This window comes from Lepidochelys kempii, chromosome 15 (genome assembly GCF_965140285.1).
Source record: "Lepidochelys kempii isolate rLepKem1 chromosome 15, rLepKem1.hap1, whole genome shotgun sequence".
Lineage (NCBI taxonomy): Eukaryota > Metazoa > Chordata > Testudines > Cheloniidae > Lepidochelys > Lepidochelys kempii.
Genome location: NC_136394.1, coordinates 3368643 through 3393279, shown reverse-complemented (window position 1 = coordinate 3393279; position 24637 = coordinate 3368643). Strand labels below are relative to the sequence as shown.

The following is a 24637-nucleotide window of genomic DNA, read 5'->3' as shown; positions in this document are numbered from 1 at the left end:
GAAGCAACTTTTTCTGTACAAAGCGCAAGCTGGTCTCCATATTGGAAGAGAAGGTTCAAGGTCTGGAGCAACAGGTATCGACCCTGCGTTGCATAAGAGAAACTGAAGATTTCCTGGACAGACGTCAGGATATGCTTCTACGGGCACAATGTTCTGAAGATTCAGAGCAGGCTGCACTGCGGGGACAGGAGGACAGTGAAGAAATTTGGCAGCATGTGACCTCCAGAAGAAGAAAGGGGAGCGTCCATGTACCAGCAATGCAGATACAGGTGAGTAACCTTTTTCATGTTCTCTCCACAGGTACTAATGTGGAGAGTGGACCAGATGATACATCTGAGGGAAGGGAACAGAACGAGACTCTGCCGATTGGAAGGCATGAGATGCACCGTCCTAGGGATGGGGTTCCATAACCACTGCTCCCAAGAGAAGGAGGCGGGTGGTGGTGATCGGGGACTCTCTCCTCAGGGGGACTGAGTCATCTATCTGCCACCCTGAGTGGGAAAACCGAGAAGTCTGCTGCTTGCCAGGAGCTAGGATTCATGATGTGACGGAGAGACTGCCGAGACTCATCAAGCCCTCGGATCGCTACCCCTTCCTGCTTCTCCACGTGGGCACCAATGATACTGCCAAGAATGACCTTGAGCAGATCACTGCAGACTACGTGGCTCTGGGAAGAAGGATAAAGGAGTTTGAGGCGCAAGTGGTGTTCTCGTCCATACTCCCCGTGGAAGGAAAAGGCCAGGGTAGGGATCGTTGAATCGTGGAAGTCAACGAATGGCTACGCAGGTGGTGTTGGAGAGAAGGCTTTGGATTCTTTGACCATGGGATGGTGTTCCAATAAGGAGGAGTGCTGGGCAGAGACGGGCTCCACCTTACGAAGAGAGGGAAGAGCATCTTCGCAAGCAGGTCGGCTAACCTAGTGAGGAGGGCTTTAAACTAGGTTCACCAGGGGAAGGAGACCAAAGCCCTAAAGTAAGTTGGATACCAGGAGGAAGCACAAGCAGGAGAGCGCGAGAGGGGAGGGCTCCTGCCTCAAACTGAGAAAGAGGGATGATCAGCGAGTTATCTCAAGTGACTATACACAAATGCAAGAAGCCTGGGAAACAAGCAGGGAGAGCTGGAAGTCCTGGCACAGTCAAGGAATTATGATGTGATTGGAATAACAGAGACTTGGTGGGATAACTCACATGACTGGAGTACTGTCATGGATGGATAGAAACTGTTCAGGAATGACAGGCAGGGCAGAAAAGGTGGGGGAGTTGCACTGTATGTAAGGGAGCAGTATGACTGCTCAGAGCTCTGGTATGAAACTGCAGAAAAACCTGAGTGTCTCTGGATTAAGTTTAGAAGTGTGAGCAACGAGGGTGATGTCGTGGTGGGAGTCTGCTATAGACCACCGGACCAGGGGGATGAGGTGGACGAGGTTTTCTTCCGGCAACACACAAGTTACTAGATCGCAGGCCTTGGTTCTCATGGGAGACTTCAATCACCCTGAGAGACTTCAATCTGCTGGGAGAGCAATACAGCGGTGCACAGACAATCCAGGAAGTTTTTGGAAAGTGTAGGGGACAATTTCCTGGTGCAAGTACTGGAAGAATCAACTAGGGGCAGAGTTCTACTTGACCTGGTGCTCACAAACCGGGAAGAATTAGTAGGGGAAGCAAAAGTGGATGGGAACCAGGGTGGCAGTGACCTCATTATGAGATGGTCGAGTTCAGGATCCTGACACAAGGAAGAAAGGAGAGCAGCAGAATACGGACCCTGGACTTCAGAAAAGCAGACTTTGACTCTCTCAGGGAACTGATGGGCAGGATCCCCTGGGAGAATAACATGAGGGGGAAAGGAGTCCAGGAGAACTGGCTGTATTTTAAAGAATCCTTATTGAGGTTACAGGGACAAATCATCCTGGTGTGTAGAAAGAATAGTAAATACGGCAGGCGACCAGCTTGGCTTAACAGTGAAATCCTTGCAAATCTTAAACACAAAAAAGAAGCTGATAAGAAGTGGAAGATTGGACAAATGACCAGGGAGGAGTATAAAAATATTGTTCAGGCATGCAGAAGTGAAATCAGGAAGGCCAACTAACACCTGGAGTTGCAGCTAGCAAGAGATGTTAAGAGTAACAAGAAGTGTTTCTTCAGGTATGTTAGCAACAAGAAGAAAGTCAAGGAAAGTGTGGGCCCCTTACTGAATGAGGGAGACAACCCAGTGTCAGAGGATGTGGAAAAAGCTAACATACTCAATGGTTTTTTTGCCTCTGTCTTCACGAACAAGGTCAGCTTCCAGACTACTGCACTGGGCAGCACAGCATGGGGAGGAGGTGACCAGCCCTCTGTGGAGAAAGAAGTGGTTCGGGACCATTTAGAAAAGCTGGACAAGCACAAGTCCATGGGGCTGGATGCGCTGCATCCGAGAGTGCTAAAGGAGTTGGCGGATGTGATTGCAGAGCCATTGGCCATTATCTTTGAAAACTCATGGTGATCCGGGGAAGACCCAGATGACTGGAAAAAGGCTAATGTAGTGCCCATCTTTAAAAAAGGGAACAAGGAGGATCCGGGGAACTACAAGCCAGTCAGACTCACCTCAGTCCCTGGAAAAATCATGGAGCAGGTCCTCAAGGAATCAGTTCTGAAGCACTTAGAGGAGAGGAAAGAGATCAAGAACAGACAGCATGGTTTCACAAAGGGAAAGTCATGCCCGACTAATCTAATTGCCTTCTATGACGAGATAACTGGCTCTGTGGATGAGGGGAAAGCAGTGGACGTGTTGTTCCTTGACTTTAGCAAAACTTTTGACACGGTCTCCCACAGTATTCTTGCCAGCAAGTTAAAGAACTATGGGCTGGATGAATGGACTATAAGGTGGATAGAAAGTTGGATAGATTGTCAGGCTCAACAGGTAGTGATCAATGGCTCCATGTCTAGTTGGCAGCCAGTATCAAGTGGAGTGCCCCAAGGGTCGGTCCTTGGGCCGGTTTTGTTCAATATCTTCATAAATGATCTGGAGGATGGTGTGGATTGCACCCTCAGCAAGTTTGCAGATGATACTAAACTGGGAGGAGAGGTAGATACGCTGGAGGGTAGGGATAGGATACAGAGGGACCTAGACAAATTAGAGGATTGGACCAAAAGAAATCTGATGAGGTTCAACAAGGACAAGTGCAGAGTCCTGCACTTAGGATGGAAGAACCCATACACTGCTACAGACTAGGGACCGAATGGCTCGGCAGCAGTTCTGCAGAAAAGGACCTAGAGGTTACAGTGGACGAGAAGCTGGATATGAGTCAACAGTGTGCCCTTGTTGCCAAGAAGGCCAATGGCATTTTGAGATGTATAAGCAGGGGCAAAGCCAGCAGATCGAGGGATGTGATCGTTCCCCTCTATTTGACATTGGTGAGGCCTCATCTGGAGTACTGTGTCCAGTTTTGGGCTCCACACTACAAGGAGGATGTGGAAAAATTGGAAAGAGTCCAGCAGAGGGCAACAAAAATGATTAGGGGACTGGAACACATGACTTATGAGGAGAGGCTGAGGGAACTGGGATTGTCTAGTCTGTGGAAGAGAAGAATGAGGGGGGATTTGATAGCTGCTTTCAACTACCTGAAAGGGGGTTCCAAAGAGAATGGATCTAGACTGTTTTCAGTGGTAGCTGATGACAGAACATGGAGTAATGGTCTCAAGTTGCAGTGGGGGAGGTTTAGGTTGGATATTAGGAAAAACTTTTTCACTAGGAGGGTGGTGAAACACTGGAATGCATTACCTAAGGAGGTGGTGGAATCTCCTTCCTTAGATATTTTTAAGGTCAGGCTTGACAAAGCCCTGGCTGGGATGATTTAGTTGGGGATTGGTCCTGCTTTGAGCAGGGGGTTGGACTAGATGACCTCCTGAGGTCCCTTCCAACCCTGATATTCTATGATTCTATGATAAGATCTTTCCATCAGGTAACTGGAGCCACATCCATCTGTGATGCTTGTTAGGCCTGCACTAAGCAGTAGGTAGAGCTCTGAGATACAGAACTATCAAAAAGGAACAGCCAGTGCAGAAAGTCTGATACTGACCCAGAGCAAATGCTTCATAAGGGAAAACGCAGGACCAGAGCTTCACTGCATTGAACTAACAGGGGGAGGAAATCCCTAGACATGTTAAGTGTCTTAAACATAATTTAAGGAGAGACTAGTTCAGAAGCCAGCAGGAAGCCAGATGCCCACTGACTAGAACAAGTCAGCTCCACGCACTGAAATGAGAAAGGGCCAAAGGGTCTAGGGAGAAATTCTGTAACTGAAAGAAACATTCACTAGGAACCATTCCAGATCCCAAAGCCATCAAACAGCGCCACCGACTCTTTCAGCCTGACTCGCAATCATCCCACAGTCTGTGCCGGGCACCCACCAACTCTGCAGTGCCCCAGAGACTGACAGCCTGAGAACTGCTTTGGGCATTCTGGGTAGTGTTTGTGTATCGCCGCCCCCTGCTGGCTAGAATCTGGTAGGAAGCAGGGACTGAATAAGGCAGAAGCTAGTGCTTTGGACAAAACCTTCCCTCTCCCCTGTGGGGTTGGGACCATCATCTCCATGTTGTAGATGGGGAGAGTGTTAAGAATGGGATTTCCAAAAGTCCCTGTGTGACTCAGCAGTGATACAACTTGTGCTCTTAGCGGTTTTGGAAAATCCCACCCTAAGTGAACTGCCCAAAGTCCCAGTCAATCAGTGACAGAGCCAGGAAAAGAACCCAGGAACCCTGACTCCAGTGGTAGCCACAAGACATCCCTGCTTTCCTGCATGTAGAGAACACGCAAATCTGGACCATCTGGGTCTCCTCCTACCCCTCAGATCTGCCTGGTTTCCCCTGGCTGGTGGTTTACAGCGCCTGTGTCTCTCCCTGCGGACATGTTGCAAAGGGAGATCAGTCCAATTTGGCCTCTCCAAAGAGGATGGATCTACACGGTTCTCAGTGGTAGCAGATGACAGAACAAGGAGTAATGGTCTCAAGTTGCAGCGGGGGAGGTTTAGGTTGGATATTAGGAAAAACTTTTTCATTAGGAAGGTGGTGAAGCACTGGAATGGGTTACCTAGGGAGGTGGTGGAATCTCCTTCCTCTGAGGTTTTTAAGGTCAGGCTTGACAAAGCCCTGGCTGGGATGATTTAGTTGGGGAATGGTCCTGCTTTGAGCAGGGGATTGGACTAGATGACCTCCTGAGGTCCCTTCCAACCCTGATATTCTATGATTCTCGGTTCAGACCCTCCGCAGGGTTTATGTGATCCCCATGGGATCAGGTATTAGCCAAACATTCTGAGTAGCGCACAAGCAGAGCAAACGCACCCAGGGTTTAACACTCAGCATCTGGGCTAGTCACTTACCCAGTGGCATGATAGAGAGGTATTTGCCCCTGAACTTGCTGGCAATTGTAATTTCCTGCCACAGCGTCCAGCCTTGCTTGGAATACACATGATGGGCCGCCGCTGGTGGGTGATGGCTCACCTGTGAGACATAAGGAGAAAGCAACGTCACACCCAAGGGAGAAAGGCTCAGAACAGGAAACAATGTCCCACCCCAACAGGTGGGCAGGAGAGAGGGGCCCACGGGCCATGATCTACTTCACAGTTTGTATGGCACTCTGGTATCCAGGCAGCAATACTCAGAGTGGGAGGGGACAACCTGGGGTTGGCATTGGAACAGAGGACGTGACGCGTTCTGACTTCCTGAAGGATATTACAACGTTGCACCATAAAAGACAGTGTTCCCTGCCCGCCTATGGGTGGTAGCATGCAGTCGTTGCCTGACAAGCCGCGTCTCACAGGATGGGCAGCTACACCACTCAGGGACACTACATGGGTTCTCTCATACAGGGTTCTTCCCCTCCTGGTCTTAATGCTCTGACCTTACATTTCCCTGTCTCCTAATCATCTATATACAGTCATTTGAAGTGGGACAGCCCTGCAGAATTTAGGGGTCCCCAGAGCCACACCCCCTCCTGTCATTGTCACACTAACTGTAAACAGGGACCCCCCCAGCCCTTCAGAATTCAGGTTTCTCCTCTCCTCAAGCTGCGTGAATCACAGATCCACACGGTAAGTAGAATCCTACACATGGAAAATGGTTTAGCTGGGAAGTCCTTGAGACACGCAAATGCTTAGATCCGTGGGGCTGCCCTTCTTAAACATTTACACAGAGTTCAGGAGGCAATAACTTCTGCGGCCTGTGTGTGGATTGGCACTGCGAGCGCTCGCACTTCCTGGGAGAGGCTCCTTCCCTGCAGCCAGCATGGCTCTATTCGTATTTATGGAGTGATTGCAGGAGGCCGCTCGGGTCATTAATAACCAGGTGAGCAAATGCACTTGTGAGGTGTGTCGGGCAGAGGGTGTCCTGCTTCAGCTGGGACGTGTGGCTGGCCAGGAACACACAGCGACACAGAGCAACTCGCCACCTGCACACTCGGGGTTCACAGATGTACCCAAATATTGCTGTGGTTGCTGCCTGGTGTAGCTCAGAAGCTTGTACCTTCTGTCAACAGAAGTTGGTCCAATAAGACGTCATCTCACCCATCGTTTCTCTCATGATAAAGCAGCGGCTGCTTATTGACTGTGCCAACAAGACATTTACGCTCACTAATCTTTGTGACTAACAAGCACAACAGCAACGGACACTGGAGCAGGAGCAGGTTCCCCTTCGGGGGCAGCAGCCTTTCCAACTGCAAGCAGTACATCTACCTTGGCAACTCCATGAGCACTCCAAGCCAGCAGCAGAGAGATCTTGCCAGGACTTGCTAGCACTTGTTATCAAGTCCTGGAAGCTATAAAAACAACCCAGCATCTTTCAAAGTAAAGAACCGGTGCCAGGAGACAACAGCAAAACGCTCAATCTCATGGCCTCAGCCCCTGCTCCTGAATGATCCGTTCTTGGTTTTAAATATGGTTAGGAAGTGTAAGCCCCCCACCCCACACACCCCCCCCCACCCCACCCTCCAACTCCAGCTCTGTAAGGAAACCCAACCCAGCTCCCCAATGCCAGGGCACGGCAGGACGAAACAGACCCCTCTCATGCCAACAGGGGGAAGCAAAAGAAAACAACCACCCAGGGACAAGAAACACAGACCCCACCACCCGCATTACCTACCCCATTAACCCAGCCCCGGAGGAGCCTACACAGACAACTGGTCATTTATAACTCCAGAGCTCAGTCCAGGCACAGGAAGACGTATGCGTATGAGTCAGCGTGCTGTCCATCTATCTGCAGCCTGGATGGGTTCGACTGGAAGGGACTGAATCCAGAGGAGGAGATTTCCAGACAGTTTTCTTGATATCAAGATCTCCACCTGCTTGAGGCTGGGACTGATAAGCACCTGGCTGCCCACAGTTACCCTAAGCCTTGCTAAATATTGTATCCTGGATTTCAGACCCTGACCCCTTCGGAGTTTTACATCAGCAAATCCTCAGTGCCACTTCCGGAGAACTCTGGAATGATCCCGAGGACAGAAATCCCAGGCTTTGAGTTGTTTGAGGATATTGTCCCAGACACAGTTAAGATGCCAATAGCTCAACAGGATCAGCTCTAAGGTTAGCTCTGCGGAGACCGCAGGTAGTCTTCGAACAGAAGTTACTGGGAGTGGTACCCATCCTCCTCCCATTTAAACTTGCCATGAAGCTATTCCCCAGAAGAATCTCTAATCTCCCCCTTTGGGGCAGCTCCACTCCCCTCAGGTTCCTTAGTCTCGCCATGTGGCCAGATCCATCTGCCTTGGCTTGGTGGATCTGAGGAGGCACCAGGACCTGGGCAGGTTGTTTCCGGACTACGAGGTAGGATCCATGTCTCCTCTTGCTGGTATGGTCAGTGGAGCTCCTCCTTATTGACCCCGGTGACAGCGAGGGCAGAATCGGGTCCTGGGTCTCGGCATCTCACTCTGTTGGGCCCCAAAAAGGACCTGCTATTATTAGCTCGTGGAAGCCTCTTGAAACCTCATTAAAATCTCTCTGCTTTCCCCTTCCCGGCTCTAATGAGGATGCTGACCAAGGGCTGCTTGCTCAGCAGGCAGCTTGCTAACCACACAGGGTTCTGCAATGACAGGCAGAGATGAAGGCAGGCCCGGCTCCTGCTGGACTCCCCTCAGCGGGCAGCTGGACGGCCTGCGGGGAAGATCTGCAGCCATAGCTGTACGCTTCAGCTAGAGCTTCTCGCCTCGCCACCCACCCCACTACCTTGCTTTGACAGCCTTTGCGCTGCAGCCCCTGCCGCACTCTGTGGAAACTGGCCCCAGCACGTCTGGGGGAGGAGATGGGATTTCAGGGTGGACGCATTGGGGAGAATGCAGCTGGTGAGCACCTGCCCCAGGGAGGTTTAACGGGACACTAGGAGAGAAGCTGCAGGGGCTGACAGTGCTAGCGGTTCCCAGCTGGGAATCCATGTTTGGGTCCCAACGTCCGCTCTCTTCCCTCCCAGCTGCATGGGGACCAGGGAGGAAGCTAGGGCCTTGTGCTTCCCTGGAACAGGGGCCTCAGCTGCGCCATGTTGAGGTGCAATTATCTCTGAAGGGAGCCACCCGCAGCCCTCAGCAGGCAGGGGGCAGCTCAGCCTTCCTGCACACCGGTGAGGACGGGGACAGGCAGCAAGAGCACACTGCAAGGTGGCCCAGCCAAACCCAGTTCAAGCCTAGGCACCTCGCAGGTAGCCAGTAGATGGGAGAGGGTGTGGACGTCAGCCCAGCTCCTAGAAGGCAGGCACCCAGGCCACAGGGACACCACCACAGCTCAGCCTCCTCACCAGCACCGACTGGCTCAGACTCAGCTCCCTTCCTGACCCCTCCCTCCCCCCCAGAGGTGGTCTCCCTCCAGGGCAGGGCTGGAACATACTGTGGGTCAGCAGGCTCTGCGGCGCCCTGGCCGTACCCTTCCCATGGATAGACAGGGCTCCAGTCCTCAGCCCGGCAGGACAAGTCACACAAGTGTTACCGTCTGAACTGCCTAAATCCTTCCAGGGGAAAGAAAGAGATACACAGTCTAGGCCTGGACAGGGCCCTCGACAGGCACACGTTATTACCAACCCTGCCTTGGCGTCAGGGGAGTAACCCCCCCGCACGCCCTCCGCCGCCTCTCATGGCTCTGCCTTACTATCAGGCAGCCACTGATTTCCTCTGTGCTTCCAAAGCCAAGGGTGGGTCAGTTCCTCGCAGGGAGGAGGACCGGACCCTCACTGCACACAGAGGCCGGACGTGGAGACCCCCTCCTGAAGGGTTCATGTAGCGTTCATGCACCTGGAAACAGTCAGGGCACACCCTGACTGTTGTGTAGGAGCAATGCACACATTGCTCTGTTCTATCCAAGGACATGGACCATGAAAACATGGACCATCTGGGAAGTCAAAATAAGGACATCAGCCGTGGGAAGCTTCCTCGGCCGAAGCTCAAGGCCTGAGAATAAAGATTGTAGTAGATAGAGGCTAGTAAATAGGAATATTAATCAAAGTCATATTATTTCCTTTGTTGATGCCTTTTGCGGTCGGTTGGGGTATGTGATGCGCAGGGGGGAGAGAAATAAAAGAGGTGGAAAAGCTGACAGGGAAAATCCCACCAGCAGACCAGCCTGCTTGCTTGCCTAAAGCCGTGTCCTGTCTTGTATTGAACCGCCACAACTGGCGCCCAAACGTGGGGCCCTCAGCACTCACCTCGCCCGGCAAGGGTTTCAGACGCGTCACTCATCCGCTTCGCGGATCCCGGTGAGTATTTTTCATTGTGGTAAGTATGGGAAGTTCCCTCTCTGCTTTGCAAGTGCAACACCGCTGTGAGCTACAGTATTTGTTGAGTAAGGCTCAGCATGACTGTCCTACTAGAGAGCTCACTCTCCTGCTACAGGAGGTGAGTGCCCAGTGCCCATGGTACCCTGAAGCTGGAACCCTTAACTTAGCGGACTGGGAGCGGTTGGGTCAGACATTGCACGAGGAGCCTCGGGCGCCCGTGCAGGCTTTACATGCCTGGCACCTCTGCCGCGACGCGATACAGCGTGTCGCCTCGGACAGACCCTCCCTCGCGAGGTTGGTGATCTCGCCACCCCCGTCCGCTCCTGCAACCATCCCTCCCCCTGCTTCGCCCCCAGGGCCTCTATTACCACCGCCTCCCTGGCCTTCCCCACCGGAGCCGGTGTGTGATCACCCTCCCCCCGTGGGGCCCCCCAGAGGGTCATCCACGTCTGCTCAGGGGCTTTCGCTGGTGCAACGAATGGTCCATGCAGCGAAGACTTGCTCAGATCTTACAGCGGAGGAGCTAGCTGATCTGGTCTCAGTTTGCCCGGTGACCTGGCAGAATGATGACCAGGGCAACCCCGTGGGCACCTGGACCACTTTGCCATACTCGGTGGTTAGAGAGGTAAAGAAAGCAATTCGTGAGTTTGGCCTGACTAGCACCTTTGTGCGTGGTCTCATTGAAGGGATAGGTACTGGGTACTCCCTAATCCCTGAGGATTGGAAAACTGTGCTGCGCATGATGTTATCACCCAGTCAGTATGTTATTTGGCTTAGTGAGTATCGGCAGATGGCAGAACGCCAAGCTCAGGTACATAGAGAGCACGGTATCATTTATGAGCATTTGGCAGGGGAGGGCCCGTTTGCTACTACTGAGATGCAGTCTCAACTCCCTCAGGCCGTCTTCCCCATTATTTCCACCTGTGCCCAGCATGCTTTCAAGAAGGTCCCGGATTCAGGCAAGCCTACCAAAAGCTTTGTCAGTATCCGTCAGGGTGCCTCAGAGTCCTTTTTGGATTTTACCAACAGATTGCATGAGGCTATCCTCCGACAGGTGGATAACATTGAGGCAGCTCACGAGCTCCTGTTAAAATTGGCAGTTGAAAATGCAAATGAGGATTGCCGCAGTGCTCTCCAGGCAGCGCAAGCCTCTGGTATTTTAGAGCTCTCAGACATGCTGCGGGCGTGCCAGAACATCGGCACACAAGCCCATAAGGCTGGAGTTCTGGCTGCCGCCCTGAGAAAAACCGGGAAGGAGGGGAAGCGTTGTTACCGCTGTGGTAAGGAGGGTCATTTTCAGCAGGAGTGCCGCTCATCTAAGGCACCAGCCCAACCCTCCAAGAAGTGCCCCAAGTGTGGGAAAGGTTATCACTGGGCTAATCAGTGTCATAGCGGGTCGGGAAACCGCGCGACGGGTCCCCCCCGAACCCAGGGCCAAACGGGGGTGTTTCCCACTCAGACAACCGCTCCTCTGCCTTAAAATCCATACACTCTATGAGGGCGGCGACTGCTGGAAGTGCAGGGCTTGATTTGATCATGCAGGAGGACACTGACTTTCGGCTGCCAGGGGAGGTTTGCGCCATACCTACACAGGTGACGGGACCTCTCCCTGTCGGCTTTGTAGGTCTCGTTCTCCCTCGCTCACATGCTGGGAAACAGGGCTTTTTTGTCATTCCAGGGGTCATTGATGCTGACTACACAGGCATTATTAAGGTTCAGGTGTGGACTCATCTTCCACAGTCACTCCCGCGTGGACGGTCAATTGCACAATTGATTTTAGTCCCCTATCCGGTGCCAGCTGCGGAGGATCGAGACCGGGGTGGAGGAGGCTTTGGATCGACGCTGGCTCAGTCACCATCTCACAACACGTCCTCTCCACTTGTTGCTCTAACAATGTCGGTCCGCCCCTCGAAACCTCAGTTAACACTTCTCTTAAATGATGTTCCCTTTACAGGGCTGGTGGACACTGGAGCTGACGTTACGGTGATTCGTGATCTGGAGTGGCCGGTCAGTTGGCCAACAATTCCTTCTAAGGAGTTGTGGGGGATTGGGGGTAGTAAACCCGGGCGCCAGTTTGTCTTGGGTCACGGTCTCTAAACCGGGAGGCCGTGCCCTTGCTACAATCCGTCCTTTTGTGCTCCCTGTCCACCTCAATATTTGGGGCCGTGACTTGCTTACAAAGCTGGACACCACCCTCGATATTAATATCTAATGGCCCAAAACCCTCCCGCACCCGCCATGCCTTCAGCATTACCCTTGGTGTGGCAATCCTTAGAGCCCGTGTGGATTGACCAGTGGCCCCTCCCTCTAGAGAAGCTAAGAGCACTTCAGCATTACCCTTGGTGTGGCAATCCTTAGAGCCCGTGTGGATTGACCAGTGGCCCTTCCCTCTAGAGAAACTAAGAGCACTTCAGTCGCTTGTGCAGCAGCATTTGCAAGCACAGCGACTGGAGAGCTCCACCAGTCCCTGGAACACCCCGGTGTTCGTTATTAAGAAAAAATCGGGTGCATGGCGGCTGTTACATGATCTAAGGGAAATAAATAAACGCATCCAACCTATGGGCCCCTCGCAATTTGGCTTACCGAACCCGAATTTAATTCCTCAAACCGATCAGCTTTGTGTGTTAGATTTAAAGGATTGTTTTTTCACTATTCCGCTTTGCCCACAAGACCGCGAAAAATTTGCGTTTACGGTGCCACAATATAATAATCAGCAACCCTCTCATAGGTATCAATGGAAAGTCTTGCCCCAGGGAATGCAAAATAGTCCGACCTTGTGTCAGCTCTTTGTGGATCGGGCCCTTGCCCCTTTTCGTGCCCGGTACCCCACACTAAAGGTCTACCATTATATGGATGACATTTTGCTTAGTGGTCCTGAGGTTACGGCAGAACAACTTGAATCTCTGTCCGAGATTCTCGGCCAAAATGGCCTATTAGTGGCACCAGAAAAAATCCAACGCTCTTATCCCTATCGCTACCTCGGACATAAGGTTTTACAAACCTATGCTGCTCCGGTTCGTCCGGAATTAATTCTACCTCAACCCCTAACCCTTGTTAGATTACGACAAGTTTTGGGTCATTTAAATTGGATTCGGCCCTACTTTCGTCTCCCCACTGCAATGCTGCAGCCGTTGTTCGAGCTCCTGCGTGGAGCCCGGGCACCAGGTGCGGTTATTGCCATCACTGAGGAGCATACTGCCTGCATTCGACAAATCAATGCAGCATTGAGTCAGCAGTTTGTGGACAGACTCCCAGAGGTCCGTCCCTTACGGTTGGTTCTTCTTGCCACCCCTCATACGCCAACTGCAGCTCTGTTTGTACCCCGTACAGACACAGCCGTCTCTATTATAGAATGGCTATACCTTTCATCCACCCCCCCTCGAAATATTTACCCGTATTTAGATGCCCTATCTGATCTTGTTTGTAAAGCCCGCCACCGTGCAGTGCACTGGCACTGATTTAGTTGCCATTGTGCTCCCCTTGTCCCGTACTGAATTTGACTCTTTGTGCCACACCTCCTTGGCCTGGCAGGTTGCTCTTTGTGATTATGTGGGAGAGATCTCTTATAATCCCCATAAAGATCCCCGATTGGTAATTACCCAACAGGTGCCCCTGGTTGTCCATCGTCTTAGTCGCTCTCAACCCATTGTTTCAGCCGTCACTCTTTTTACTGATGGCTCTCCACGTCGCGGTGTTGTCACCTATCAATTAGGTGACCCCCCTCGTTGGCATTCTCGCTTTACGCTGCCTCAGCGTTCTGCACAGTGCTCAGAATTGGCTGCTGTTGTTTTGGCCTTTCAACTTTTTGTTGATTGTCCCTTTAATTTGATTGTGGACACCCATTATGTTTATCAAGTAATTGATCATTTACCCCTTGCCCTCATTACCCCTCAGGTCGATGCAGACCTCCTTCGCCTGTTTTTGTCTTTACAGTATCTCATCACCACTCGTAATTTCCCGTACTTTGTTGCTTATATTCGCAGTCATACCCCTCTGCCTGGGCTACTCACTGAAGGCAATGCGCGCGCCGATCGCGGGTTACGTGGTGAGGTAAATTCCCTTTTTTCTGACCCCATTGAAAGCCATGCCTTTTTTCATCAGTCTGCCTCGGTTTTGGCCCGGCAGTTTCACATTCCTGCTGATCATGCACATTCCATTGTTCGTTCCTGCCCCCACTGTGCTGCTGCTGCTCCTACTTTCTCTTATGCCGTTAACCCCCGAGGTACCGCAGCAAATCAGCTGTGGCAAATGGATGTTACTCATGTGCCACAATTCCGCCCCTATTCGTTTTTACATGTTTCCATTGATACCTATTCGGGATTCCTCTGGGCAACCCCACAGCATGGGGAAGCCACTCCTAAAGTTATTCACCATCTGCTAGTCTGTTTTGCTGTTATGGGCCGCCTGAGCCAAATAAAAACAGATAATGCCCCAGCCTACTGCTCCACAGCTCTTTCCGCCTTTTGTGTCCAATGGGACGTCCGTCTCACACACGGGATCCCTTATAACTCCACGGGCCAAGCCATTGTAGAACGTGCAAATCGCACACTAAAAACCTTGCTTGACAAACAATTAAAACAAGGGGAGCTGCGTCTCCGAACCTTGGGAGACATTCAGCAACAATTGCATATCCTTTTGTTCACTTTAAATAACTTAACGCTAAACGCAGATCAGCAGACCCCCGCGGATCGGCATTTTCATAAATCCGAGGTGCTGGAAAGACCACGTGTCTATTACCGTCAGCTGCCTAATCCGCAATGGCTGGGCCCAGTGCCTCTAATCACTTGGGGTCGGGGATATGCTGCTGTGTCTCTCCCTGCAGGACCATTGTGGGTTCCGGCCCGGTGTGTGCGACCGGCACTGAAGCAGCATGGCATGGCACCAGGGACTATCGAACCCCATACCGGAGTTTCAGCTGACCCTGGAGGAGGGAGCGGTGCCTCCTGGGTCGACAACGAAGGGACGGAAACGGAAGAGGCATAGTGTCCCAAGCCAGCCCATGACATGGGGAGCAGTAAAAGCGTTGGTCGCCGCGGCTCAACGACGGCTGGCAGCAAACCAACAGCCAGAGACTCCTGAGACTTTGTTTGTGGCAATTCTTGCCCAAATTACTGCTAATTCTGTATTGATTATTGTACTGCTAATTCTGTATTGGCCTTTTGTGCCTGCTATTTCCTGTAGGGGTTGGCTTGGGAGCGCTTTCTCCGTTACGAGCCCGAATGACATATAACCTATGGGAAAGATTGGCTTCAATAGCAAATGTTACCCACTTTTGTTTATCTAATTCTGTAGCAGCTGGAGAATTGTTGGGTACATGCCTTATCCCAGTATGTCATCACCCTGAAGAAATAGGGAATGAGACGATGCTCGCTGCTTACGCGAATCTCTCTTCCCAATACTCTGGTATGGCTAATTGGGGCCCGGCCAATTATACTTTGTCTCACACGGCCATATCCCTCCACACACCGTACCCGGCCGGGGCCAACAATGTCACCTGTGCACGTGTGGTTAACTGCACTAGTACAAGGGTGCCCTTGGGCTGTCGGCAAGTTTCTCAACCCTTTTTAAATTGTTCCCACGCCGTAAATGTTTCATACAATTATGGCCATATCATCCTACCATCAGGATGGTTTTTTACCTGCGGTTCATGCACCTTTAATTATATTCCTGCAAATTTAAGAGATGGCACCCTTTGCTGTCATAGTAGAATGACACTTATATTGCCTTTTGCTGGTCAAAAACGTAGTAGAAGAAGTGTACCCCTTTCAGATGATTGTATTGCAGATGTTGAGCTTTTTAGTCGTGCTGAGTATACTGCTTTAGCGGCCTCTATTGTTGGGGTCCCCGCGCTTGCCATTTATACAGCCAGAACTTTAAATAACCTGGCATGCTTTGCGGCAAAGGCAATTAATACAACATCCCAGGCAATTGCCCTACTTAATACAGAGCAACACGAATTAAGGGATGCAATTTTGGATAACAGAGCAGCCATTGATTTTTTGCTCCTGAAACACCATCTAGGCTGCGCCACGTTTCAGCACATGTGTTGCTTTAATTTAACTGATAATAGTTGCTCCATAGAAACTAGACTGGCCGAATTGGCCAATCTTACAGCACACATACACCAAGATCTGGGGTTTGAGGGCTTTTGGGATTGGCTTACAGGATGGCTGCCCTCTCTAGGATGGCTGCGACAACTTTTCGGTTATGCTGTGTTTGTAATTGTTGGGCTTATATTTTGCTGCTGCTGTATACAATGTATTCCCTCCTTGCTAAGGCTTTGCAGAGATCTGCCCTGGTAGGCTCCCCGAGTTATGTCCTTGTCTGTCCGGGAGTTGAATCACTTACAAAAGCAAATTGATGGCTACCATGAGATGGCCGAGCATAATAATAACAAAAGGGGGGATGAAGGGTTCATGTAGCGTTCATGCACCTGGAAACAGTCAGGGCACACCCTGACTGTTGTGTAGGAGCAATGCACACATTGCTCTGTTCTATCCAAGGACATGGACCATGAAAACATGGACCATCTGGGAAGTCAAAATAAGGACATCAGCCGTGGGAAGCTTCCTCGGCCGAAGCTCAAGGCCTGAGAATAAAGATTGTAGTAGATAGAGGCTAGTAAATAGGAATATTAATCAAAGTCATATTATTTCCTTTGTTGATGCCTTTTGCGGTCGGTTGGGGTATGTGATGCGCAGGGGGGAGAGAAATAAAAGAGGTGGAAAAGCTGACAGGGAAAATCCCACCAGCAGACCAGCCTGCTTGCTTGCCTAAAGCCGTGTCCTGTCTTGTATTGAACCGCCACACCCTCCCACTTATGAAGGCAGTTTCCTGACAGAAATTAACACTCCTTGCGGGGGCAAAGGAACAGAACAGTCACCCCCTGACCTCTCCTCTTATGGGGTGACAGCACAGTCACCCCGGTGGAAGAGATGGGAGAAGGAATTGCCCCATGGGTTTGGGCACTAGCTTGCATCTCAGGAGACCGAGGTTCAACTCCCTGCTCTGCCACTTAGTTCTCTGGGCCTCAGTTTCCCATCTATATAATGGCCCCTATTGCTCTGACAGTATTCTAATAATCAGCCCTTTTCTCAGCCTAACATCCCACTCTGTCTTGATGCCCCAGTGCACCAAAGCAACAGAGATCTCACCAGCAGCCATTAGCCAAGTATCTCAGCTCCGTCCTTAGCTTTTGCCTGGAGGAAGCTGCCATCCTCCTCACCTTTAGGGGTAGTAGTGTGTCCTCACCCAACCAAAGATGGGCAGCATGTCACTGGTGGCACCTCAAAGCTGAGCAGGGGTCCTGGTGCTGCTGCACTCCCCTTCTGTGCAGAGGGGAGGTGCCCTCAGGGAGCTGAGAACAGAGGGCATTAGGACGTTCAGAATTAAATAATAAACAATGTCGCCATCTGGCTGCCTAACACGGGCACAGCTCCTTGTATCACTGTCTGGGGGATGTCAGAAAACTACAGCGTCTCAGGCCCTGTCTATGGTACAACCTTCCCTCTGCTCTAGTTTCATTCCTCCCATTGGAGTCCCCGCAGTAAAGCTCTGCCTCATTAGTTACCACCAAGGGAATTCTGCAGCACAGTGATCGAAACCCATCCACTTCCCCACTGAACCCCAGGGCCAGGGCAGCACTTCGAGAAACTCAGTGCCCTTCAGATTAGCCCCCAGTCTGGGGCTCAGGCAGCCAATCTGCACTGTTTCCAGTGCAGTGAGCTCTGTGCATCAGATGGAACATACTGCAGCCAGGGGGCCCAAAGACCTGCTGCATTAAATGAGTTAAGAGATTATTTGTACCAAAGCAATTACAGCCCAAATCCCTTGAGCAACTGGATTACAAATGAGAAATACAGCAAAATCTCCTCCTTCAATTCCTCTGTAACCGGCAAGAGAATATCCTATTTGGATAACTGGATTTTAGTCATGGAGATTATCAATACTTTGTTCACTGTGTCCGGGGGGCAAGCAGTGCACATACATTTCTAGGAGAATGTCATAGCACTGACTGTGTGAAAATATGCATCTGAACCTGCACTCCCTTCACCTGTTCACCCTGGATGTGCTACTGCCCTGGGAAATTCGCCCAAGGTAAATCTCTCTCTTCCAAGAGGATCCACAAGAGAAAGCTCTGAAACTTCACAGTTTAAAACACATGAAATCCAATACGAGGTCCCCCTCGGACCCCCTCCCGTTTGGGGGTTGTCTGCAGAGCAGTACATTGTGAAGCCTGCCTGGACCAGGGTGATCTAGCATGACACTGTTCACAGTGAAGGAGGAGACCAGTCCTGAATTGCTTCAGGGTGCTGCTATAGGCAAGTCTGGATTCAGGTTACAGTGAAGAGGAAGTTACTTACCTGTTTGAGATGTTTAGTCTCTATCTGCATTCTGCTGTGGGCTGTGCATGTGCACCATGCAGCTGGAGCCGGAGAATTTTGAAAGTTGGTCCGGGCATGCACCTTGGCTCACCTCAAGCCACCAACTGAGGGGATAAAGGGCGGGGCAGACCAACCGCCTCTCCAGTTCCTTCACTACTGCAAATCAGATCACACATCACAAAGCACCTCCAATTACAGGCAAGTATCCTCTTCTTCAACTGATGGTCCCTACTGTGTTCCACTGTGGGTGACTGACAAGCAGTACCTCAGTAGGAGGAGGATGTAGACAGGAGAGCTGAGTGGAGCACCGCTGTCCCAAAGGAGGCAGAAGAGTCCTGCAACAGGGCATAACATCTTGCAAATGCGTGAAGGGAGCCCCACAGGGCTGCTTTGCAGATGTCCAGGAAGGGCACCTCCTGAAGAGACGCCATAGCTGTTGCTTGCGCTCTGGTGGAATGAGCTCTTGCCCCATGGGGTGGGGAGTTCAATAGCTGAATGCAGACTAGAAGGCTGCCAGAGATCCATCTGGAGAGTCTCTGGGTGGAGATGGTGCACCCTCTGATCCTTTCTGCAACAGCAATGAACAGCCTCTGGGATTGCCTGCCTGCTGGTTTTGTTCTCTGCAGGTAAAAAGCCAAGGCCTGCCAAACATCGAGGGAGTGGAGTCTTTTGCTCCTCTGTGGAAGTGTGCAGTTCTGGGAGAACACAGGTAAGTGAATGAATTGGTTACAGTGAAATTCTAAAACTATTTTAGGGGTGAATTTGGAGTGTCGATGTAAAGAATATACTGTATGGAGAATCTGCCATCACTGCTCCAAGTTCTCCAACCCTTCTTGCTGAGGTGATGGCTACAAGGAAAGCAACCTTCATGGAAAGGAGGGGCATGGAGCAAGTAGCTATAGGTTCAAAGGTGGCCGGGGGGTGGGGGAAGAACTTCTGAATGCTGCGAGAACAAGGTTTGCTTCCCACTGGGGAGCAGGCTTTTGAGTAGATGGGAAGGTTCTGATTAGGCCTTTCCAGAATCTATTGGTCAGGGGGTGGGTGAAGACGGAGTAGCTCTGAGAAGGTGGATCGTATGCGCCGATCCCCGCCAAATAGGCTCGCAAGGAGTTGATGTTGTCACAGATTAGATATAGTCCAAAAGGAGAGGAATAGCTGTAGTCTCTGGTGGAGCACCTTGTGACATTGCACTCCACATGTTTTATGGAAAAATGCTTATGAGTGTGAATATGATATAACTGGAATATGCTTTATGCAAAAGGTCTCTTGTAAGGTATCATAACAAAGGTTATGAACTACTGAATATATTCCTCCTATTTGTATGCATGTATCATTCTTGTATCTGAAGCTAGAAATATGAAGTAGAACTCTGAGGTCCTATTGTAATTATGCAAAGTGTGGGCCATTAATGGTGGTTTAGAATCTTGATGGCTCCCATTGACTAGGACAATTGGTTGTAAATGGTTTGTTTACTTGCAAGCCTTCCTGTGTATGTGTGGGCCAGCCCATGGAGAATGGAGACTAGGGGTCTTACAGTGACATGTGATCATGTCACCTGATAATGAAATCCATCTTAAATTTGGTACTTTTGCATTTAGGAGGAGGGGTGGGGACCCAGAGAGACAAAAGATTCCCACCTTGTGCCAAAGCTATAAAAAGGGGGCGGAGCAGGACAAAGGGGGCTGCCAGTCATGAAAAAGACCCTGCTTACCACCTGAGATGTCTGCTCGAACTAACAAGGACTGTACCGGGGAAAGGATTGGGCCCGGACTAGGAAGGAGTCTAGTCTGTGAAAGAAGCTTATTGGACCTTATCTCAGAGTGAGATATTACATGTAATCAGTTTCTTAATGTATTAGGCTTAGACTTATGTGGTTTTGCTTTATTCTGCTTGGAGGACTTACTTTGTTCTGTCTGTTATTACTTGAAACCACTTAAATCCTACTTTTTATACTTCATTAATAAACAAAAGTGATTTTATTAACCCAGAGTAAGTGATTAATAGCTGGGGGAGCAAACAGCTGTGCATCTCTCTCTATCAGTGATATAGAGGGCAAACAATTTATGAATTTACCCTGTATAAGCTTTATACAGAGTAAAACAGATTTATTTGGGGTTTGGATCCCATTGGGAGCTGGGTGTCTGGGTATTGGAGACAGGTAACCTGCTGAGCTGTTTTTGGGTAAAGTCTGCAGCTTTGGGGGTGTGGTCCAGACCCTGGGCCTGTGTTGCACACAGGCTAGCATGTCTGGCTCAACAAGGCAGGGTTCTGGAGTCCCAAGCTGGCAGGGAAAATAGGCTCAGATGTGCTGAAATTGACAGTCCCCAGGGGATCACACACCTCTTTGTTGTGCCCAGGAAGAGATGTGTTTCCATTTGGCTAGGTAAGATATTCTAGTAGAGTCCTTGCTACTGTTGAAGAGGATGTCTCATATGGATGTGGAGCATGAACGTTCTAAGGATGATGCCCATCCAAACACTAAGCCCTGAGGTGGAGCAGACACCGATCAGCGTGCTTGATCTTGCTATTCCACAGAGTCATGAGCCCAGGGAATATTGGGAAGATGACTGGTGGTCGGGAGGACATGCGTAGGAGGTTGGGAAAAAAGAACCGGGGAAAGAAGGGGGGCAATCAGGATGACCTGTATTCTGTCCTGCTGGATTTTGTGTAGAACTCATGGCAGGAGTGGTAGTGGAGGGCAGCCAAAATTGAACTGGTCCAACCAAGAAAGAGGCAAAGCGCTGCCCTGGGGGTGGTGACCTAGGGCTCCTCTGGAGCTACACGTGGTGCATTTCCTGTTTGCTTGAGAGATAAACAGATCCCTGGTTGGGGTCTCCCATAGAGGGAAAATATTGCGCTGTACTGAATCACGGACCTCCCACTTGTGGTCAACTGTGAAATGTCTGCTGAGGGAATCTGCAAGCACATTCTGCTTCCCAGAAAGGTAGGCTGCCGACAGGGTGATTTGTTTGCTGATATGCCAATTCCAGAGGCTGACTGCTTCTGCACACAGGGAGGCTGATCTCACTCCCCGCTGCTTGCTGACGTAGAAGACAGTCGTAACGGTGTCTGACATTATGAGGACATGGTGAGCATGGATGAATGGAAGGAGGACTTGCATGCCTTCTGAACGGCTCACGACTCCAGAATATTGATGTAAAGCCCTTTAGAAGTAGCATGAATCACCAGTGAATTGAGAGTGAGGTGAGAAAACAAAACTTCTGTTCCCTTGGCTGGCACATCATAATGCTTCTTTTGGGATAGGAGCTCAGGTGGCAGGGGTCTGCCAAACTGTCCTAGCTGGCTCCAGTATGGCTTCATGAACAGAAAGAGCTATTCTGTTGGGTATGCAAGCATGCAGGATGTCTCAGAGTTTGTGCTGAGAGTCTTGGATCTCCTTGAGGGGATTCTGAAGCTCTCCAGCAACTCTGCAGAGCAAGTCCTGGAACTGCCTGAAGTCATCCGGGGTGGAGGAGATATAGATGTATTTTGTTCCTCAGGGGATGACGATGGCAGTCTTGCTGGTTCCGGCAGAATCGCCAGATCCAGACCGTAATGTTCCTCCTTCTCAGTTGGATCCAGGGGCAGATCTGAGCGTTCCCTTAGAGGGGAGGCAAGGGGTGTCTCTAGCATATCGAATTGACTCTGCAGGGGGGTACTGGTCCCAAGGCCCCAATACAGCCAGTAGGAGGGGTTGACATGTGGTTGCGGGGCCCCCCTCCCATGGCGTGGAGTACCAGCAGCTCGTCGTTAGATGAGGTGGAGGTTGGTCCCGTGTCTGTGAGAGTTTTTTGGGTGGTGGTGGATACACAGGTGTTGGGGTTGATGCTACAGAATGGTTTGGGGGGAGCTAGTAGTAAACTGGCTTTGACCGGGGGAGCTGGCTTGCAGCTGCTTGGCTGAATAAACAAGTGAAGAGATAAGAAAGGCCTAAGACTGTAAAGTGTGGGAATAGGAAACAGCAGCGTTTCCTGCCAGAGCCTGCTTATGGGTGAATATGCCCCCCCTTAGAAGGAGGGGATAATTAAAAGCAGCTATGAGAATTGCTTTAGACAAACAGTCTCACCTGTGAACCCTGGCCTTCTGGGTGAACAGGAATTCCCCACGCTAGAGCACTGCCTGCTACGAGCCCTCAAGAACAAGGCAGGAGGGTTCAGGACTCTCCATAGCAGAAGGGGTGTATGCATGGATTCTTGCTTGGTTGCTGGAAAGCACGTATTTAGTAATGTGTGAAGGCCGGGAGGCTTATTATACTTTAGCAATAAAACCGGTTATACTTATGCACCTGGCGTGGCTTCACTGAGTGTATCCAAGCCCCCGCCCCACTTGGAACCGACAACAGGATCAGGGAAGAGAGGTTCATCAAATGGCTCAGAATCTCTCGATGAGCAAAAGGCTAGTTCCGGTTCCAGTGACAGGACCATCGGTGCCGTTGGAGGGTAGATGTATTTTGTGTATGGGATGGGTGATAAGCTCCTTCCAGCAGTCAAGTCTCTCGGAGGTGCTATTATCTCCCTGGAAACAGACAGGCCTGATGCAGGAGGGGATTCCAGATCCGGGAGAGCGAAAATGTCCCGTGGGGCAGTGTAACGGGGTTCAGACTCACCACCGCGGCGCCTCCTGCTGGTTGCTCCAGGAATTAGCTCTGTCCTAGCCGTGGAGCGCCCTCTGCGGGTGGTGTCCCGCCCGCTGCCTGCTCTGCTGTGCTGTCTGGGACCTGTGTTGCTCCCTGGCTTGCAGCGTCCTTTTCTGGACACAGCCCTTCGGCTGTGCCCCGCTCGGTTCTCTCCCCTTCTGGGGGTATCCGCAGTCCTCGGTCTTCACCTGCCCTTGTGGCCAACTGCAGCCCCAGAGTCTAGCCCCTGGCCTCAGGGCAAGCCACAGTCTGCATAGGGCCACGCTCCTCCAAGGCCAGGTGCAGTGTAAGGGGGCAGGGGGGAACCCAGGCCTGCCCACTACTCTGGGTCCTGGCCCAGGGACCCTCTGGCAGCAGCCATGTCCTGCCCTCCTTCTCTCCCCTCTACTGCTTGCACTCCCTGGGCCACTTCCCCTTTGGCCCTTGCACCTTCTCAGCCCTTCCGTTCAGGGGCCTCAGCCTGGCAGGCATCAGGCTGGAGCTTTCCCTCTGCTCCCCTGAGCCTGCCCAGTGCTGCTCTACCTCAGGTGGTATCCCTGGGAGCTAGTCCTCCTCCATTGCTTGTCAGGGAGAGACTCCTGTTTCCTCTGCTTTGCAGCCTTCATATAGGGCCCAGCCTGGCCCTGACTGGCTGCTTCTAAGCCTTCTCTGATTGGCTGGGTTCTGCACAGCCCCTCCAAGGGCTGCTATTAACCCTTTGTCCGCCAAAGTGGGGCAACTGCCCCATTATAGGCAGCAAAGGATTCAGCTCTCCTCGGTGTGAGAAGGGTTCTGTTTGTCCGTCCGGCCATCACAGCCGGCGAGAAGGGTGGTATCCGAAGTTGGCAGTGATTAGATTTCATCGGTGCTAACAGATCCCAGGCTGGGAGGAGATTGGGATGATGTTTCCGATGGAACACAGACTGGTCCTGATGGAGCCCAGTGCTTAGGGGCTTTCTTGTCGGGCATCTGGGACTTAGGACATCCTAAGTCCTCATGGGGTGAGCTGGTAGGCTTGTTACAACTGAGTCCAATGGCTTTGAAGCGCACTTTGTGGAAGACTTAGTCTCATGCTTATGAGAGTGCTTCCTAGCTTCCTGACAAGGCTCTATTGTGGAGTCTGCAGGGGTGGATTCTCCCGCAGCAGAGTCACACTTCGCAGCAGGAGGCGCACTCCTTGCTGAATCAGGCCGATGTACAGGGTCATTGCCCGGCCTGGGTATTTGCAGAGACAACGTTCCTGCCCTTCTCGACTATGGCTGGGGAACAACGAGCAGATACTGCACCTCGCTGCGACGCGAGCTTCCCCAAGGCAGTGCAGACGGCACTGGTGGTCGCCGCTGATGGAGAACGATCGCGGGCAGGAAGCACAGAATCTGAAGCCCAGAGACCTGGGCACAGTCATGCACCCTCCATTCGGGGAGGCTAGCCCCCCACCACACCTCTAGCACCCAAGACCCCGCCCCCACTCTGCTCATTCCACTCTCTCGCTCTTGCCAGCCAGCCTGCCGGCAACCGCTTCAAACCCCAGCGAGCACCTGGAGTAGCCCTGAACCCTGGCCGGCCTGCTGGTACCCCGAGCAGTCTGGAAGAGCTCTGAGCCCCAGCCGGCTGGCCAAGCCCCAAGCCCGGGCCCCCCAGAGGAGCTCTGAGACTCATCACATGGCCCAAGGCTATCTCAGGGAGCATTAGCAGAGGTTTGGGGAGGCTTAGCCTCCCCTGGCCTCCATTACCCGCTGCCCATGGCTGGTTGGCAGGGAGGGTGGGTCATTGTGTGGGGGACTGATAGTTTGGAGGAGGGGTCTGACAGAGCAGAGGGAGGCTGTGTGGCAAAGAGGATCAGGGTGGATGCTCTGGGCACAGGCAGCAGCATGCTGATGGGGTGAGGGGGGAGAACTGGAGCATTTTAAGAG

At 51.5% G+C, this 24637-nt stretch overlaps 1 protein-coding gene across 1 annotated transcript in view; it reads right to left on the bottom strand.

Annotated features, from left to right (window-relative positions):
• The window catches only part of OSBP2 (oxysterol binding protein 2), a 371100-nt gene that overhangs the window by 13138 nt on the left and 333325 nt on the right, over positions 1–24637 (bottom strand). The window contains exon 9 of the mRNA XM_073313236.2: positions 5357–5477. Within this exon, the coding sequence (XP_073169337.1) occupies positions 5357–5477 (121 nt within the window). The remainder of the gene's footprint in view (positions 1–5356; positions 5478–24637) is intronic.